The sequence below is a fragment of the Chanos chanos genome, chromosome 8, assembly GCF_902362185.1.
Source record: "Chanos chanos chromosome 8, fChaCha1.1, whole genome shotgun sequence".
Classification (NCBI taxonomy): Eukaryota; Metazoa; Chordata; class Actinopteri; order Gonorynchiformes; family Chanidae; genus Chanos; species Chanos chanos.
The window spans coordinates 10,959,637-10,978,840 of NC_044502.1; the positions used below are offsets into that span (position 1 = coordinate 10,959,637).

At 41.1% G+C, this 19,204-nt stretch overlaps 3 protein-coding genes across 4 annotated transcripts in view; 1 reads left to right on the forward strand and 2 right to left on the reverse strand.

Annotated features, from left to right (window-relative positions):
• myh11a (myosin, heavy chain 11a, smooth muscle) overlaps positions 1-4,949 on the reverse strand; it is a 29,303-nt gene extending 24,354 nt beyond the window's left edge. For both annotated transcript variants that reach the window (XM_030781024.1, XM_030781025.1), the window contains exons 1-2: positions 4,866-4,949; positions 60-422 (exon numbers count right to left, since the gene is read on the reverse strand). In XM_030781024.1, the coding sequence (XP_030636884.1) occupies positions 60-401 (342 nt within the window). In that variant the 5' untranslated portion in view covers positions 402-422; positions 4,866-4,949. The remainder of the gene's footprint in view (positions 1-59; positions 423-4,865) is intronic.
• A 5,062-nt stretch (positions 4,950-10,011) lies between these two features.
• cep20 (centrosomal protein 20) lies at positions 10,012-12,611 on the reverse strand. Its single transcript, XM_030782612.1, has 4 exons — positions 12,570-12,611; positions 11,990-12,187; positions 11,788-11,872; positions 10,012-10,721 (listed from the first exon to the last, which is right to left on the reverse strand). The coding sequence occupies exons 1-4, from the start codon at positions 12,595-12,597 to the stop codon at positions 10,592-10,594; spliced, it is 441 nt and encodes a 146-aa protein (XP_030638472.1). The 5' UTR covers positions 12,598-12,611; the 3' UTR covers positions 10,012-10,591.
• A 93-nt stretch (positions 12,612-12,704) lies between these two features.
• Positions 12,705-18,948, forward strand: ube2g2 (ubiquitin-conjugating enzyme E2G 2 (UBC7 homolog, yeast)). The gene is made up of 6 exons (XM_030781329.1): positions 12,705-12,812; positions 13,522-13,557; positions 13,964-14,009; positions 16,155-16,273; positions 17,873-18,013; positions 18,223-18,948. The coding sequence occupies exons 1-6, from the start codon at positions 12,770-12,772 to the stop codon at positions 18,333-18,335; spliced, it is 498 nt and encodes a 165-aa protein (XP_030637189.1). The 5' UTR covers positions 12,705-12,769; the 3' UTR covers positions 18,336-18,948.
• Positions 18,949-19,204: the final 256 nt, after the last annotated feature.

Here is a 19,204-nt window from a genome sequence, read left to right on the forward strand (position 1 = left end):
CCACGGTGTACATTTTACGCTCCGTCCAAGACTGCAAAAACCTTGGGTATTTTACTCACATAGATGAGGCCCGAGAAGTACCTCTCCCTCAGGTTGTGCAACACAGAGGCTTCATTCAGATGGGTAAGCTCAGCCATGTCCTCCACTTTGCTGAACTTGGGTGGATTCATCTTCTGGATGTCGTCTTTGTTGCATGTCACCTTCTTCCCGTTGTCGGCCAGTTCGACCAACACCTCGTCGCCGTGTTCCTCCTTGATGCTGGCCGCTTCAAAGCCATGCTTCTCAGAGGGGACCCACACCAACTTCTTGGCTGCCCAGTCTGCTTGGGCGACAGGGCTGTTGATGAAGTCTTTGTCCAAGAAGAGGAACTTCTCGTCCTCGCTCATGACCTTTTGGGACATCTTGGCTTTGATTTGGGATAGCTGTTGACAGAAACAGAAGGTTGATGACTTCATTTTCATAATGTTATTGTTGGTTAAATGATACAATATTAGCTATTTCTACATGCAGTTTCTTCAAAATCTCCATCTTTTACTCTCTAAGTTGCATAGAAGTTTAAGATGAAGAGATTTATTGTGCATTTTAAAATGAAAACGTTTGACAGAACAGAGTCTCCCGAAAAAATGTATGATCTAACTCATTTCAAAGACTAAATGTTTAAATTAAAATAACACCATCCAATTTCCAGTGGAGCAAGTTAAAGGACCAGTGTCGAATGACAGGTTCACAGGGGCGCCTCCCAGAGGGACTATAGATATACGTCCGACACAGATTTCAAAGGCAAAAATACTTAAATTTCATTTCGTCAACCATAAGTGAAACTCCAACAACTGTAATAACTCTTTCTTCCCTAAAAGTTCACACAGGCCACAAGAGACCACTACAATCCCTAATTTAGATATAAGGGTATTGGTGGCTGGGAAAAAGACTAAACTGCACGTTTGCTGTATTTTTCATGATCTTTTTTTTTTCTTTTTCATCCAGCAGAGAGTTGCAATACAGTAACTTAAGGTACAGTCCATACATTATTCACATGATAATTGCTGTAGCAACATTTTTTTTTTTTTTTTGTTTTGCAGCTCAGCTGTGGTCCCGTGCTGCAATGTCCTTATAAGGAAACCTTCCCAGCAGTGAACTTCTTTCTGTGGACCTAAACAGCAAGGCAAGTGATCTCTCAAACAAAGCCCTTATAGGGAATAGTATGTCTGGAGCTGAACTCGAAGTTTACTCCACAATGATAACATTGAGCAGGGATCATGGAAGCCTGGGGGTCTAATATTCTTGCCAGCTCTATTCCTCACCTCTCCTATGCTGGAAGAAGGCTGTTACAAGGGACAGACATGCATACATGCACAGTGGTTTGCTAATGTACAACAAACAGTTGTGAAATAGCAGGTATACACTTGGAGAGCTCACCCCCTAAACTAAAATTACACATCAGCACATCAAGAAATGGTCGCAGTGCTTTCTTTTGTTCATTAAAATATTATATGGATTTGGGGTTTTTTTTACACTTTCAGTGAGTGAATCTACACTCAATAAATGATTGATTCTTTCTTTAATTACAGAGTTTTTTCTAGCAAATGTGGACCATACATTGTTCTGATTGTGCCAGATTGACAACTTTAAAATGTCTTGTACAGAGATTTAAGATAAGGCCACAAAGCAAGCTTTATTTTTCCATTGATGTAGTGTGGGAAAATTCAGATGTGGTATGGATTTAGATGGGGGGTGGTGGGGGTGGGGGTCAAGTCAGGGTTTGGGTTGTGAAGCACATGGAGCGATTTCAATTGCCGTGCACTCTCTCATGCCTTCAAAACCCAAAAGGGCCTACCTCAAACAAACCTCAAATTCAAACATTTATATACAACCTGGAAACTTCTTAAAAAGTTTCGGTTACTGAAAGTGCCGAATGCCACAGTCAAGTTATCTAACTGAGCTTATCTAACTCCTTTTAAGTAGTCGCTTAAAGCAGGAATAGACACCAAAAATACAAAGATGAGTATAAATCCTCTTCATCCGAAGAGCTTCTTGGTCAGTCTGATGAGGGACAGTCTACGTCATGACATGGTGGTGTGTAATGTGGTTTGGTTTGTTCTGCCTCAAAGCCCAGCGAGGACAGCTGTCTGAGCAGAACCTGATATGATGACAGTTTGCTGACAATCAATGACCAAGGGGGAAACGACGCGTTTACATTAGCGAAACGAGTTTCAGAAGTCTCAACTTGTCAACACTGTCTTAAAAACCAAGAAAAAAAAAAAAGAGAAAGACATTAAAAATTTGAGCTGTGTGTCAGCTCTAATTCATTTGAGGCCTTCATTGTAAAATGTGGCTATTTGATACACACAAAGGGTAACAGCTTAAGGTGATTCAGCCTCACATACAAGTGTATAGGCATCTATGGAAAATGAAATTTAGACTGATGACCTTTGCAAAAATGCAAATTTCATTTTTGGTGTAAAGAGCTGTCACAGACCACAAAGTCTTCACAGCATTTTACACACAACAAGCAGAGGCTAGAACTGCTGGTGGTAACACTTGAGGTAACACATGCAAACACAAGAACTCTTGCAGACAATCTAATTTAATTAAAGTTCACTTCTTGGGTCCAATTGCGTAAATTAGCTGACTGTCTGTAGGGCTTAATATAAACAAGGGGGGGAAGGCCATGTAGAGAAAGTTTCATTATTTCAATGTTCTTTTTTATATATCTTTCCATTCACTCTGAAACCAAACACTTGACGCAGTGCCAAAACTAAAATAAATAAACGTAAAACCCTGTTCTTCATATGTAGGATAATCTGTCATTTTTCATCAGAGAAGCAAACTTGAGAGTAATATGAGTGAGGGACCCTGAGCTAATATGGGCCTGTTGGCCAAGAAACCGTGTGTCCTCTGTTTGTGGGAATATTGATCTGACCCCCGGTCCTGTGAAATTCCCCTTTCCGTCACCTCCACCTCTCTTCTTCCTGACTCTCTTTTTTGTCTTTTCTGCTCAAGACACCCCCCCCCCTCCCCCCGACCAAAAAAAGGCTAGTTTTCCACCATTTCTCCCTGAACCATTATGCTTAGATAGCATCATAAAGAACAAGACAGATTAGTGGCGTTAACCCTGTTTTTTTTTAGCAGGTAACACTCCTAAGACTTCAATTACACTGCAACATGCAAATGTAACACTGCGTAACTTTACCAAAATAGGCCTTCAGTCTGTGATAAGAATCAAAGAAATTGAATAATGTCATTTGAGCTACTGTGTGTATGTGTTAAGAGAAAAACAAAGTCCAAGCAGGTGACTTCAGAATCTTGTTAAACTGTTAAGGCGACAAAGGACAGGGACTGTGTTCTTCTCCAGAAAGACAGACTTTAAAATATTTGGGGTTTAGGATCACTGACAAACAACACAACTTACTGCAAGTACAGCTTCAGAAGTTAACTGCATTCATCTAAGTTCCAGTCAGACCCTAGGTCGAATGATAATGAGTCACCTGTAGAGTTACATTTCAACAGCCTAAGACTCACGCTAAAACTCTCAGCTCTGTTTAAAGTTCGTTCTGTTTTTGGCACTTTGCTGTGATAGGTAAGTAACAACACTGGATACAGTAACATGCAAACACACTCACAAATTATAAACCAAATGACCGCATCCTTCGAAACCACAACATTTGTCTTAGCTTTGCTCTCATCCTTTGACTTTATAACTATAACTGGCTCTACAAGTGATAAGGATAACAGCCTACATAATTTCTCATATGAGGCATTAGACAGATCATGGTGTCATAGCACCATCCATCTCTTTAACCTCGTTAATTAAAAACACGATAAACCGAAATATTAAGACATTCGCTCTTCACTTGCATTCCGTTGGATGTTTAAGGTCATCTCAAGGCTGCTTGAATCAGAATTCTCTACATTTTGGTGAGGTAAGCATGACATATCTCCATATTACACTTAAACGTGAGATGTGAAGACAGTCTACTGAAAGTCTGCTCCACACCACAGAGTTCAACTAACAAGCAGCGTTGACAACCATATTTGGAGATCAGGAAACGCTGGTTAGCGTTAAGATCATTTGGTTCATGCTCACATTCAGAGCAATTTCCCCCACCATTTCCTATTACGTGCTACTCAACCAACATCAGTGTTAAGTCTGCACTGTCTGTAAGATCTTCTCTTTAGTTTGAGTTTCCCATGCACTGTGTTAAGAGGGATCACTTAGTGGCAAATACTTTCATTTCATACCAGCACAGAGATGTGATCATTAAAATAAGATCAGAAAATGTCTTTGTAACACTGAGGAGGATTAAAAACAGTTACAGAAACTTTTCCGCCTGTATTGGCTTTTTTTGGAAATAAAATAAAACGTTGCCTACTTTAACAGAAATTAATAGTTCAAGTTCTGCTTTTTAATCTCCTTTTTATCAGCAGCATCATGTGCACATTCACAAACCAAGCTGTCATCCCTGTAAACTGATACATCTGCATTTTATGACACGACGCAGCATTCTTCAGCCGTGCTTTACAATCATTTGAGGTTCATTAGAAAAGCTGTTAACGTGTTCACTTACAGTCTGTCATAGGCTATCCCCGTGTTTATGCGTAATGCTGAAGATGTTATCAAAAATCACAATGTTACGTGCGTCATGACAAGAGATTTCACCTGACCAAAAAGAAATGTACTGACATATTCACGTATTGTGAAGAACCCCTTTTAACCATTCCGCAAGCTTAGTAAATAACTGCACATTTAGTGAAAACATTGCACTTGATTCACACGATCTAAATGTATTGCCAGATGTATAAAGTGATGCAAACTCTGGCTCGCAACAAGTATACAACAATATTAAACAAGTCGACAAGCTACTCACATGTCTTAAGGTTGTTTGTCACCAAGGGGTTGGATTTGGAAAGTTAGGGTTTGGAGACTCCTGTATCAGTGAGGTACTCCAAAGACGAACAGTCCAAATTACCCGAATTAATTTGGAAACATCATTTAAACGGCGGTACTGTGCTAGAGGGTGGAGCGGTAAACTCTGCTTCTCGTCTCTCATTGGTTGTGTGACTGCACTGAGCAAAATGTCATGCATCCCTTCAAAGCGCCGGTCTGTGAGGACGTGCCAGATTGTTTAAAACCCATCGGTTTCAGAGCACATTTTACTGTCTCTACGGATGTCCTCAAGGAGATACTGTAAAATTAACAGATTCGTATTACATCTGTGCGTTGGAAAAATGAAGTTGCTTCAAGCACTAGTAAACTTAAACCAAAAAGAGAATAATATGTTAATAATGATCAGTGATAAGGGTTTGGGTTGGGTCAATTAAATAAAACAAAAAATAATATGATGATGCATCTTAACAAAATATTTGCTAAGAAAGATGTTATAGTCATTAATGATAACTTTTAATACGTGCAAAGTAATGCATGAACATTTTCATGGCAGATAGGGTCACTTGTTTGTGACCTTTTCATCATTCTCCCAAGAAGGGAACACTGCCTCTTATCAAAGAAGGAATCCCTTGATGCGTAAAAAGGCAGAGAGGGGGAGATTCCCTGGATTGCATACTATACGTCTTGGAGGGGAGGCGAGTTTCCCGAGCCTTTTTGGGTTCACTGTGCTCATCCCCTCTGCTGGTTCCCAGCAAGCTCCCCTCCACTACTGTGGAACTTCCTATATAAGGACAACCTCCCATTGGGTCCAATAAATCATGGCTGGTATGTTTCATGTTTCCATGGTCCAGACACTGGAAACTCCACAACAGTCACTGACTGAGATGGAGATGAAAACAAAAGCAATTTGAAAATCGAAAGGTTGGCGTCTGGTCAGCATCAACTGCACATGGCTGGTGAGACAAGAGGAGAGTGAGACACCGTGGGCCTTGAGGATAGATGAGGAAAGAGAGGAGAGAACCAGAGGGTCAGGGACAGGGAGGGAATGATGATGACAAAAAAGAAAAAGAGACAGAAAGAGAAATTGTGTGAGAGAGAGAAAGACAGACAGACGGATTGAGACAGAGAGAGAGAAGGCGACAGGGACAGAGAGAGAGAAGGAGAGAGGGAGAGAGAGAGTGAGAGAGAGAGAGAGAGAGAGAGAGAGAGAAATAGAGAGAGAGAGAGAGAGAGAGAGAAGCCTGACAAGGCCTCTGTTGTGCCATATAAGGACAATGGGGTCCGCCAGGAATCTCTGCTGCATTCTGTGTTTAAAAGGGAAGCCCAAACTGCTTGGACCAAGTGACTAAATATGGTGCACTAGCAATGGCATTGTTGAGACAAATAGTGCAGCTTACACTGGGAATGCCAACTAATATTTATTCTTTATTTACTCCCCTTTGCTGTATGATTGCTCTTTGGTGTATGGTGATTCTAAAGACTTATACACAATGTGTTGCACTGCATCTGTTGTTGCTTAGAGAGAAACTGAGCTTAAACAATATGGTGCAAAAAAAACTGTTTGGTGTTCCCAGGGCAAATATTGTCCAAAAGTCAAGTAATGGTCCTGTAGCTGCTTATTCATGACCAACAATTTCAGTAAAGGCCAGCACAGAGAACACATAAGACACTTCATATGGTGTTTGATGTGTGGCAAGGTTTATTTGTTAAAATGCATGACTTTTTGTTCAACTTGATACATGCGAACAATTCGCTATGGCGCTACGATTGACTGAATTTCCCGACTTTTTTTTTGCAGATCAGTGACAGATGTTCGAAAAGCTGAAAATTGCTGATGCGCTGTTAGGGTGGGCTACTAGACTGTGTAGGCAGGCTACATCAACAAATCGTTGCACTGTGTTTGATTAGTCTGAACAGTAGTACTCATTCTATTATAAGGCTATAAAACAATGGCCCTTCAGCTGAATGCCAGAATGCCACAGGAAGGGCTCTCTCTAAGGAAATAAACTTGGCCTGAGAGCCAGTGGAACAAGGGGGTTGGAAAAATGTGCGGGGACAGAGAGCAAGTCACTGGTGTCCAAAAGCAGGGTGTCTCCTGAGGCCAAGCTAGAAAAGAAAAGACATCTCGAACCACTTCCTGACGTTTACAGAAGAGTTTGAAAACTGGAGGTGAAGTGAGCGATTTTAAACATTTGTGTCACTTCTCTGAAGCGGCGTGAACAAGGAATCGTCACTGTGTCGTCAGTCACTGAATCGTACAGTTTCATCACCCAGTCTAAAGCCCCGTTCGTCTCGCTGTGCCAGCAACCACGTAGGGTGCTTGGCCAGCGGTGTGAAGTGCTGAGGTAAGGATGGAACATGAGCCCGGCTGACTCACCTGCCCAGCTGTCTTCTCATGGTCCTGGAAAAGGGTCAGCATGTGTACCACATTGTTCTGTTTTACATTACCCTCTGCACTGTTCCACAGACACTTAACCTGTGCATCCTTTTGGAGCACTGTATTCTTGCTCTGAGAGAGAGAGAGAGAGAGAGAGAGAGAGAGAGAGACAGATGTCCTACACTCACAGAATGACTGCAGTATGCAGATGAGTTGTCTGAATCATGTAGTTATGCAGAATAAGTTATGTAGAGTATCCTCTGTTGAGAATGTTGTGTTGTGTTGTGCGGTTAGAGAAGGGACCGTTTTGTTTGTTTGTTTGTTTGTTTGTTTACCTTAAACTCATGCTAACTTGACAGATGCAGAGAGTGAAAATTTGAGATTATTTAGCTGCAGACAGAGACTGTGAATAAGCATTATCATATTTGGGGGGAAAAAACACAGGAAGTGGATGCGTGACAATAAAAGCATGCTCTGTAAAACCAAACCATAACATCCTCTTTTGATGTACTTCACTATATCTCATTGTCTCACACAGTGCTGTTTCTTTATCTTGTGGCTCCAGTGCAGACAGTGGAGTGCTTCAAACCAGCTGTAAGCAGCTGATACTTTGAACTTGTTAACTACTTAGAAAACATGTGGAAATCTGAGAACGACATCTCTTTATTTCACTGATTTTTAATGCAGGAAAAATGGCTTATTGCATTCATAAATCAAAGATACCCATAACATTTTTTTTTATAACTACCGCAAAACTGAAACATTTCAGTTCAGTGGCCAACACCTGCCATCTTTTCAACATTTCAACTGCTGACTCCCACAGGAAATCCCTGTGCATAGGTTGGGTCTAGTCTGACTGCAAAAGACAGAATCACTGATGAAAATGAGTTCCTGTTTATTTCAGCTATCCAAACAAGGAGAAGCTAACTGCAGTGAAAGGGATGATAAAAAAAGAAAGTGGATGAACTCAAAACACTGGAAAAGTCCAAACAGGCTCAAATAAATATTTGTTACATGTAATATTTGGGTTATTTTTCTAATAAAACACAACTTTGAAGACCTAAATCATTGTAGCCATAGAAGGACACACTGCTTTGCATCGCCATATGTTTATGGATAAATGTGACCCTGGCGGAATGTGACTGGATTCTAGTTCAGGAGCTGAGCAAATAGCAGCTCTATCTGGCAACGCTGTTCACTGCTTGGGGAACAGCAGTGACTGCTTAACAGGGCCTATCAGTGAGTAGCGTTGCATTGACCAATTCTTCGTTTGTTAGTTTGGCAAAGCTGAAAAGAAAAGCTTCAAACTTGTTCAAAACACAACCAAAGATGGTAAATTGTTGTGGAATTTTGGCCAAGGACAAATAGTCTAATTGGTAATTACTTTGAAAGTGTCTCATTGTTCAATCGATCTCAGCAGTGTAATGATATCTAAACAGCAACAGAGGACGATGGTTTCGGTTTTAAACTGGATTCTGATGAAAACACGGCCAGATGCGCAGGGCGGACCTGTTTGAGGAGTAAACAAAAATCCTAAGCTAAGTAAGAATGCTGATTCCCCTTTTACGGACTGTCGCGGATATTAGGAGAGTTTGGTTATAGTTCATGTTTGTTTGACCTGTGACACAACAGCTCTTTAACTCCTCACAGTAAAAATACAAGTTCAGTACTGGACTACTCTCCCCCCCTCCCCCAAAGCCTGTCACTTTCTGTAAGAAAACGTGTGTCACTGATTAAGTGACTCTGACTGCCTCAAAATAACCATTTACATCATTCAAATTATTCAAAAAATCAGGAACAAAGGAAAAATTCCCCATTTCCTTAAAGAGGGAACAGACCCAAGTTGCTAAAAGCTACTCTGAGACGAGTACAAAAGGGACGAGTGTGGAACAATGTGCTTGAAATATTTAATAGGGATGATTTCAATCCGAAACTGAATCTCAGAATATGCTAATGAGATTTCATCGCACAATGAATAAACTAACTCAAACTTACGACAACATCTGACAGTTTACTCATAATTTAAAGAAACATAACATGTGTAAATAGAAAAAAAAAGCTTAAATGTTACTTTCTGAGCCTTGCTTTTCTTTGCATCTGTGTCTAGATAACAGTAAGTGAACAATGGGAGGCACTATAGTGGAATAACTGAGTCCCAACTATGGCACTGTATTAAGATGAAACATATATCCTAGAAGACATGTTTTCACTATTACATTGATGTTTTCAAATGCTTATATATAGCTGTTACATTTTGCAACAATTTAAATATAAAACAATCAGCACACACAGTAAACGACACTGAGCCCTGTAAGTGGCACGTCCCTGACATCGCCACAAAAATCCTTGCTGTTGCTGCCACCTAGTGATCACAGAGAAAATTGCTATGATAACCAACTGAATTAAACACTGGCATTTGCCATTACTATATACAATCTTTCATTAAACGATAAAACATACATACAATAAACATACAATCTTTCAGTAAACAACAAAAGAATAAAATACACATTTTAGTAGTCTAAAGTACAACATGAAAGGATAACTAGGAACTGTGGCATGGTAAGATTTGTTTGAGATCTATGGGTCAGTTAATTGAATGAGATGTGCATTGTAAAATCCATTTACCTATGCATGTATCTTCTCAATGCCTCCTTATAAAAACATATGAGTTACAGAAAGTCAAATAAAAAATATATATCTAAAACAAACAAAAAAAAAACATGCAAAAAAACAGATCCATTTTTGGCCACCTGCAGACACAGACTGCCATAAGTGGTGCAGCTTGGTTATGTATAAAGCTCTTGTATGTCAAGGGTTCCAAAAGCCTCCTGCGTATCCATTTTAAAGCAATCAAAAGACCCTGCAGACCAGACACAGGCATATTTTAATGGATGCACTGTTTCTGGAAAACCATTGTTTAACATCTTAGGCAAACAGCCCATTATTCTCCTCCAATGAATGAAGTGTGATTTTCGTAAGAGACCCTTGTGTTAGTACAAGCCATGGGTGTTGATTACATTTAACCATAACAGTGAGCATTCAAGACACTTGGCCAGATAGATCAGCTAACAATCCAGGCTTATGACTGATAACCTGGAGAGCCAGACATGACTGTTAAAATAAACATCTTATTTGAAGACGTTCTTTTTTTTTTTGGTCATTCTCTGGCCAACAACAGACTCTCATTAGATTTACCATTACACGGTCACAAATTAAGTTTTGCTGAACAACCACTTTCACATGCAATCTTACGTCAGCCAAGTAAGAACTGTCAAATCTCACAATGAAACATCAAAAATTAGGCACACTGTCTCTCACACATTTGGTTATGATTCAGCATCAGGGGGCCTGTTGGTTTCCCTTGAAGGAAGGGATGCTGTGCTTTTGATGAATAGTTTTCCTTTGTTTTCTCCGGTGCTATTCACAAAATGGGAAATCAGGCCATAGAGAAGGGGACTGTAGAGGAAAAAGATAATCATTTTAGGAGAAAATGTAGACTCAAAATGTAGTATACAAAATATCCGGTTTCAAGCAACATGTTACTGCATTTGTACAGACGTTTATTGACGGTCTCTCCAGCAAAAAACAAACAAACAAACAAACAAACACATAAAACAACCCATAAAATGATAAGTCTCATTGTTCGGTACAGTGAGTAGACTAAAATACTAAACTAAAATACATCACACATCAATTCAAACAGTCTCTCTATTTTAAACGATCAAGTAAATTAATCTAACGTTTGAACATTTTGTTTTGAGACATTACACTAGATGGAAGCTCACAAGTGAGCCACAAGCAGGCATATATACAGGCGCAGCACAACAGAGGCAAGCAAAATGACAAGTCATCAGTCCCTGTCATGAATGGATTATGGCAGGAGATGACTGCACACCAGGTTCCACTCCTGCCAACTTCAAACAAGAGGATGCTCTGCAGTGGGCGTGCAGACACGAACACTGGACAAGTGAGGAGTGGAAAAACCCTGCCTGGTCTGACGAAACCTCGTTCCTGCTGTGTCATGCCGATGACAAAGTCAAGGCTGCTAAGTCTGAACAGTACACACTGATGATTGTGGTGTGGTGGTGCGGGGAACATTTTCCTGGCACATGTTACGTTCCCTTTAGACCAGCTCAGCAAAGTTTGAACGCCACAGTGCAACTGGGCAAGAACACGCTGCTGGGAAAGTCTCTTCATGGCTAAAGTTTGATCTTTGTACAACAGAAATTTCCAGAAGTGTGCTATGTCACAAAAGTGTGTGCAGTCCAAGAAAGGTTCCGGGAACTTGACAGTGAGTTCAGTTTACTTGTTAGGCCTGTGCAGTTCCCAGATTTCATACCAAGACAGCATACTTGAGACAACATGGAACTGGCCATTCACAGCATGAATGTTATACCCTCTGACACCTTATAGGATCCATGGCTTTGAGAATTCAGGCTTCTCAGAGTGGGGGGTGGGGGGGTATTGTGTACCTAATAAACTGGCCAGAGAGTGTATATCTGTATAAAGTATGTTGACTTACACAGATCTCGAACTGACATCTTCTGAAACATTCAGTTCATTTGCCAGAAACTCCCGGTCCAGGGGTATTTCAGGCTGTCCTGACTCTGCAAGATATGACATGGATTCACAAAAAAAACAGATGAAGCGGAGCTATATGTGAATTGCTGACACATAAACTTCATATGTTATCATTTCTTTTTCGAAGTGAACTTAATACAAACCAGCAGTGAGCACAGACGCTGTATATCGGTACTTATTGAATTCCAAATACTCGCGTATGAGCTCGTTGATCAAAAGATTTTCGTGCGACAGGGGAGGACGCGGTTCACTCTGGTCGTCAAGTGCATTGAACACTTCTGCACGTATCCGCGCTTTCAACTGTCCAAGCACTCCGCGAGACTCCAGTGTTTCTTTCAGAGCTGTGTGATTGTAAGTATAACTGATTAGGATGGCTAGGCGTTAAGAATGACAACTGAAGTGGCATTTACACTGTGGACGACCGAAACGTTATGTTAACATTCTCCATGTGAATTGCTGAGCAACTTGACAGTGTGAGCTGCCAGTGCACTGGGGGGAAAAATTAAGCAACCTGTGTTATCTTCTCTTAACGTTAGTAGAGTCCTGCTGCTAGACAGCTAACGTTGAGGCGGTATTGGAAACTGGGCGGTTATTTAACTGGCCAGTTGATTTAATTTTATGTAGTCGTATGGTCAATTGTAATGTCGTAACAAAATGTGAGTAGATCTTTAGAATTATTTAAAGTGAATCAGATATGGCTATACTTTTTATTTAGCAACTTACCGCATTTGAGCTCTGCTATGGTTGCCATTGTAACAGTTTGTTGTGTCTCTGAGAGTACTGTTATATTTATCCGACAGAGGGCGCAGCTTGCGCTGAGACTTTAAACAGGAAGAAGAATCATCTCTTGGCCTGTTTTTTTACTCGTCATCGGTGCTTGTAAATCCGGTAGCAATATTGGCTGGCTATTTTGACGAAGAAAAATGGCTGGAACAGCTTTGAAAAGACTAATGGCCGAATACAAACGTGAGTAACATAGCTTAGGTAAATGGTCCATGTACAATGAAAACATGCAAGTTACTTTCATAGGTTAACTAGCCATTTAGCTAGCCTAAATTAGCAAGGCCATCCGTTGCTACCAAAGCCAGACGTCTTATGTTACACCCACTCCGAAAAGTCCGTGTCTAGAAATTACGAAGAGTCAGCGGCGGAGTTGGAGTGAATTTTCTTGCTGTCATTTGGGTGACAGACATATAGAATAAGCAAGTGCTCCTGCCTTATCATGAAATATGCTCCTGTTGTCTGTTAGATATCAGACAAATCATTTTATTGTTGGAACAGGCGCCCGAACTCTGAAAATGACTGTCAACTAACAGTACTTTTTTGACCCATTTCCCTTTATTATTGAAAATGTAACATTTTTTTTACGTATTTTACATAATTTTTAAAGCCTACTGTGCTTGACATTTCGCTCGCAAGTTATGATGTCTGAGTGTTCAAAACTGAAGTGTCTAAACCACGCTTTTATAATCACTGCAGTATTACACACCTTTAGGTGGTGGTTATGAAAGGCATATGCATAATTTATTTGGGGTTTAATTTCGTTTACTCAGAGATGTCTTTCTGAAAGCCATACTCGTTCAAAACGCGGCGTGAGCTGCAAAGATACAATTAATCTCATCTTCTTTATTTGCTGTATTTATACCTCCATTTCAATGTGTTTTCTCTCCCCCAGAGCTAACCCTTAATCCTCCTGAAGGCATTGTGGCAGGTAAAGGTGTTTTGTCTTTACTCTGTACATTAGTGTGTCCTAATGTACCAATGTGTACATTTAAGTAACTAATGTGAATCGCATAATAATAACCAAACAACTGTCTGTGTGAGATTTCATGAAGAGGATGAGGTAGAAAATAAATGATGGGTGTGATGTATGAAACGTGTAAGCAACACGGTGGACAAGCATTACCACCACATTAATTTTGCAGATAGAAATACCAGTTATTTAGAAAGGGTATTATTTCTCATTAGAAATAGTAAGAAGTAGTACCATGATATTTATATTTGTAAATGGTTTGATATCGTCTCGTCCAACTATAGAGCCTAGATATCAACATGATCATACATTAGAGTGTTACAGTGTCTGACTGGGAATTACTGTGTTTTTCGATGCTCGACAGGTCCTGTAAATGAAGAGAATTTCTTTGAATGGGAAGCACTGATTATGTGAGTATTCTAGATATCTTATTGAACAAACTTTACACAAGTCTACAGTCCTGTGCTTGAATTTCGACTAACAGGGTAAAATTCTCCTTCCAGTGATTGGTGTTGGAACTTCTTTATAAACACTCTACTGCTTCATTAATGCTACACTTATTCAAGTGGAATCCTGTTTTCAGATGGGTATTCGCTGGATAGATCACCTGAAGGTTTTAGACGTGCAGCTTGAAGAGAAAAAGGCCTATGTTAAAGTTATAATCCTTGCTTGAACGGTGCAAGTCTTGGCCTCATTTCCTTGTTGAGCAAGACCAGATTAGACGCAGGTTAAATCTGTTTTTCTTTTCCCCCTTACTCCCCTCAGTCACTAAATTCAATTTCTAAGCTTTCGTTGGGCCGCGTCAGCAGCCGTGTTTCCCAACAATTTGACTAAACGCAGACCCCATGAATGGCTTTAAATAGATTAATCCAGTTTTTATTGGAAAGACCCTGAAGGGATATTTTGGGAGAAGTGTTGCGTCTTAACCGAACCTTCAGTGGGCAATTTGTTCTCGCTTTGCCTTTTTTTAAAAAAAAAATATCACACATTTTAAAGGCTTAGGGTACAGTACTGATCAGCGGTGTTCTCATTGTGAAAACAATACGGTATATAGTGATACAGTAAAACCTGGAAAATCTGGAAACAGTACAGCGTACCGTAAGACAGTCAAAAAGACAATACAGTTAGCAAGCAGCAGCTATCTTTGTGATGAGCTTTTCAATAGCTCCGTTGTCAAGGACACCGTATGAAAGCGATAAGAGCTGATTTGAAAGGAAAGCGATGTGGGAAAGAAGTTGATTTGTCCTGCGGTAAACCAGCTGATGCATAAATAGATAATCGGGCACGATACGTGTTTGTTTCAGTGGCCGCCGCTGCCAAAGAAAACAAGGAAAAAGACGGCAGCCAACATCCTGTCATGATGTGGCAGATTGCGCACTGCAAAGGGAACAAGATGGTACAGTCGATCAGTTCTCCTCATCGTCAATAACGGTCAATATCCATCCATCAAAAGAATGGCTGATGGACAGATGTCAGGGAGAATAAACTTTGAGGATTTGCCTTTTAAATTGGCCTAGAGTACAACTCTGTGAAGTTCTCCTGCCTGTGTTTGTTTTTTGTGGTGATACTCTTGTGGAGTTTGTCACCTTTCATAATGAATGGTCAGTGTTTTACGCGTCACAGATTTGACACTGTTCACAGCTTTCCATCGGGACAGATACTGTACCGCTGCCACAAAAGCCATTCATTGCCCCGTTTGCGTCGAGGTGACATACTTTAGCGCACAAACCAGTTCTCAGAAGCCAGCGTCATTGAAAGACAGCTTCAAAGAAGTCAGCTTTTGAAACATCATTCTGAGGTTTCGATCGTTATCAGACTTTATAGAAGCCTGGATTTCAGTTTGGGAGAAAGAGAAGCAAGCTATTCTTTCCCTTCAGTTTAAGACAGGATTTGTTTTTTCTGTTCTGTTAAGTTCATGGCCGGTTTTAATATGTTTGAGCCCAGACACTGTATCTTTGCATTCTGAGCAGAGTGCAGTGGATTTGATGTGTCAGAGAACTCTGTATGTTCTTTACTTTAATTTAATTGTATTATGTGGTGGGTTTTTTTTTTCTGAAATGAGATACCTCTGTTCTGGTCCCTTGCAGGCACATGTAATTCCCTGTGCTGATGATTTTATTGCATTTTTAAAAAAAACACACATAATATTTGAAAATCTTTTTGAAAACATGCCTTGGTAAACCTTTAATATCTGCCCAGCTGTCATTGCTGCCAGATGTGTGTGTGTGTGTGTGTGTGTGTGTGTGTGAGCGTGTGAGGGATTCTACCCTCTACCTTCTGTACCAGCAGTGCACGATTAACAAAACACACAGCAATAAAAGTCTTCCTAATGTGTAGGATTATGGGTAATATGGTAATAACTTATCCCTATATCCAGCCAATACCCCTTGCCTTGGGTGGGGTTAATGGCCAAAATTTAGATGTTCATTGTACTTCCCTTCTTTTGATTCTAACTCAAGTTTTCCTGTGTCAGTGTGAGATTGCATGTGTTAAGAATATTCACCGGGACCAGTTTAGTTAGTCTTGATGTTCTTACTGTCTGTCTGTCTCTGTAGGGGTCCTGAGGACACATGCTTTGAAGGGGGGGTGTTTCCTGCCATCCTCAGTTTCCCCTCTGACTACCCACTCAGCCCCCCCAAGATGAAGTTTACCTGTGACATGTTTCACCCCAACAGTAAGTGGCAAAAGTTTTTTACTCCTTTTCAGTCATATTTTTCATCTTCTTCTTCTTCTTCTTCTGCTCTCTCTCTCTCTCTCTGTCTCTCTCTTTCCCCTAAGTCATAGTAGTACTCTGTCATCTTATCCATTTGGGTTGCATGCAGGTGACAATTGCAGGACAGAACCCATTACTTGTGGATCCCTGTTTCACAAGTTATAATATTAGAACTCCTCAGCCTACAAAGATCAAGGGCTCTTTTGCTCATTCCATAGATATGTCTGCCCAGTTGCTGCGGTCTTTCTGAGCATAGCTGTTAAGAATACCTAGGGCATGTTTAGTACACTCTGTTGTTGTGATCCACAGGGTTTAGTTTAAATGGTTACAGTGTTACTGGATCCTTGAATGATAGTTATAGCGGAGCTTTATTGTATCTGATTGTTGTGGCCTAAATTTTAGACATCTCTTGTTACGGGTTACTCAAGTAGAACAGACTTTTGTCAACAGGAAATCCGGGCCAAGATTTTTAATCAAACCCAGATCATGATGAATCCTGACTTCTTCATTGCAATGCATAGTTATGCAGGAGGGCCTTCTATGCAGAAAAAAAATTAACGCTGAGACTCTGTGTGTGTGTGTGTGTGTCTGTGTGTGTGTAAGAAAGAGAAAGCCCTAAGATGAGCATATTTTGACTGCATTGTCAATTAGTCAGGGTGTATCTCTTCAGATGCACCATGCTAGAAAGACACAGCCCTAGAGATCTTCTTACTGCTTTTTCCTGTTTCCACGAATTGGCTTTAGCTCATTCCAGCTCAAATAAACAAACTTCCAGGGATTTTAGACTAAATAGCCTTACTTTTACTTAAAGTTAAGAGTCTAGATCTTAGCCCTTAGAATGGGTTCAGAGTCCCAGAGGCTCTAGAGTACTGTTACTGTTAGAAGCAAAGGGGCTGCGTTGTCAGGGAAGTGTACCCAGATAAAGTGCTTCCTGCTGGGCTTTAGATAGCAAGCTCGCTGCCTCTGATGGTGCCGGAGGAATGGAGGCGGTTATCAGGCCCCAGCTGACAAATCCTGATCCATATCCTCCGGCTGTGAGGAGAAGGCAGATAGCATCAGCGTAGCAATGCTGTGGGCGGCTGATAGAAGCATGGCCCTGCTTTGATTGAGCCACAGCAGGCAGGTGTGATTTAGAATGAGGCTTGATCTCTCTCTCTCTCTCTCTCTCTCTCTCTCTCTCTCTCTCTCTCTCTCTCTCTCTCTCTCTCTCTCTCTGTCTCTCTCTCATCTGAGGATGTGTGGTGTCCAGGGAATCTGCCCACACCCAAAAACCCCCTCAGTGCCTTCAGCTGATTACCAGTGTGTCCGGCCTATACATTACTCTTGCTCCCAGAGTTGAGGTCATACCTGTAATGTCCCCTCCACGCCTGGACAAAGCTTGAGACAGTTAGGCCTGCGTTTGTTCATTACCTGCAGTGAGGTCTGAAGTTAAGAGTTCAGTATGTGATGCTCTCCTGTTGATTCAGCCTAGCATTTCGTTTTGAGGAGGACCCTGCCTCTGATCTTGTCCACGTTCATTTGTGTGTTTGTGTGCGTATTCTCTCTGTCTCTTGACCGTAGTCTATCCCGACGGACGAGTGTGTATCTCTATCCTCCACGCCCCCGGTGATGACCCCATGGGCTATGAAAGCAGCGCTGAAAGATGGAGCCCAGTCCAGAGTGTGGAGAAGATCCTCTTGTCTGTGGTCAGCATGCTCGCAGGTCAGTCCCAACTCGCTTCTTCACTTTTCACGCGTTTCATTTCTCTTTAGCGCTCCATCTCTCTCTCTCTCCATCACTGTCCCTCTGTGTTTTTTTTTCTCTCATTTGTTTTTGGAGCGAGTGCATAACCCAGTTGTGGTTGATATTCACATCGTGAATGATCCCGGTTTGGATTACCGCCGCCTTTTGCTTGTCTTCTCTCTTCTCAGAGCCTAATGATGAGAGTGGAGCGAACGTGGATGCGTCTAAGATGTGGCGTGAAGACAGAGAGCAGTTTTACAGGCTTGCTAAGCAGATTGTACGCAAATCCCTGGGTCTTTAACCTTCACCTTCACCAACCGCTGCCTGCACGGAACCCCCTGCTCCCCACTCTCTCTCTCTCTCTCTCTTTCGCCGTCACAGTGGGATATTGCGGAGATTTCCGGCAGCCTAAGAGAACAGACTTCCTTTGGTTAGAAGAACCGGATCCACAAAATAGCTGCCAAGGTGTACCACCTCATCTCATCTCATCCCATCCCATCCCACCCCACTCCTGCTTCCACAGAACTGAGCACTTTATCTGGGAGCTACATCTGTCTTTCCCACTCCTCTAGGACTGGACACAAAATGACTGGTTTTGGTGGACCAGAGTGTGATGTGTGAGCTGTTCTCTCAAACAAAGCCTCTTTAGATGGAATTCCACTTTCCATAGGAAAAAGCTGAATGCAAGTCAGATGATGCATGCTGTATTGCTTCATATTTAAAGGCTGCATTCTGTCACACAATGAATGGGCTATTTCTGTACTGCTGAATGAGCATGTTTAAGTCACATCTCTGAGACTGCTCAAGAACTGCCAGTAATGTTTGCTGTTATGCCGGCTTTCTCTTATGTCTTAGTTAAGACAACTGACTCTACTATAGAGGATGCAAATTCTATAAAGATCTACGGTTTTTAACTGTGTGTGGTTTCTTTATTTTAAACACAGCTGAGTTTAAAGGGGGGGTTTAAAAGTTGCTACAAAAGTACACAGGGCAACTCTTTGTGTGATACATTTTGTCCTGTCTTCTTTTCGATCGGTCCAGAAAATGTTAGGGACTCAGATTGTGTTAAGTGATATACAGTCCTTCAGAGAAGAACCTTTGATTCGTAGAATCCTTGTTGATTTCATGTATTAATTTATATCTTGTTTTTTGGCTTGTAGTGATTGAATG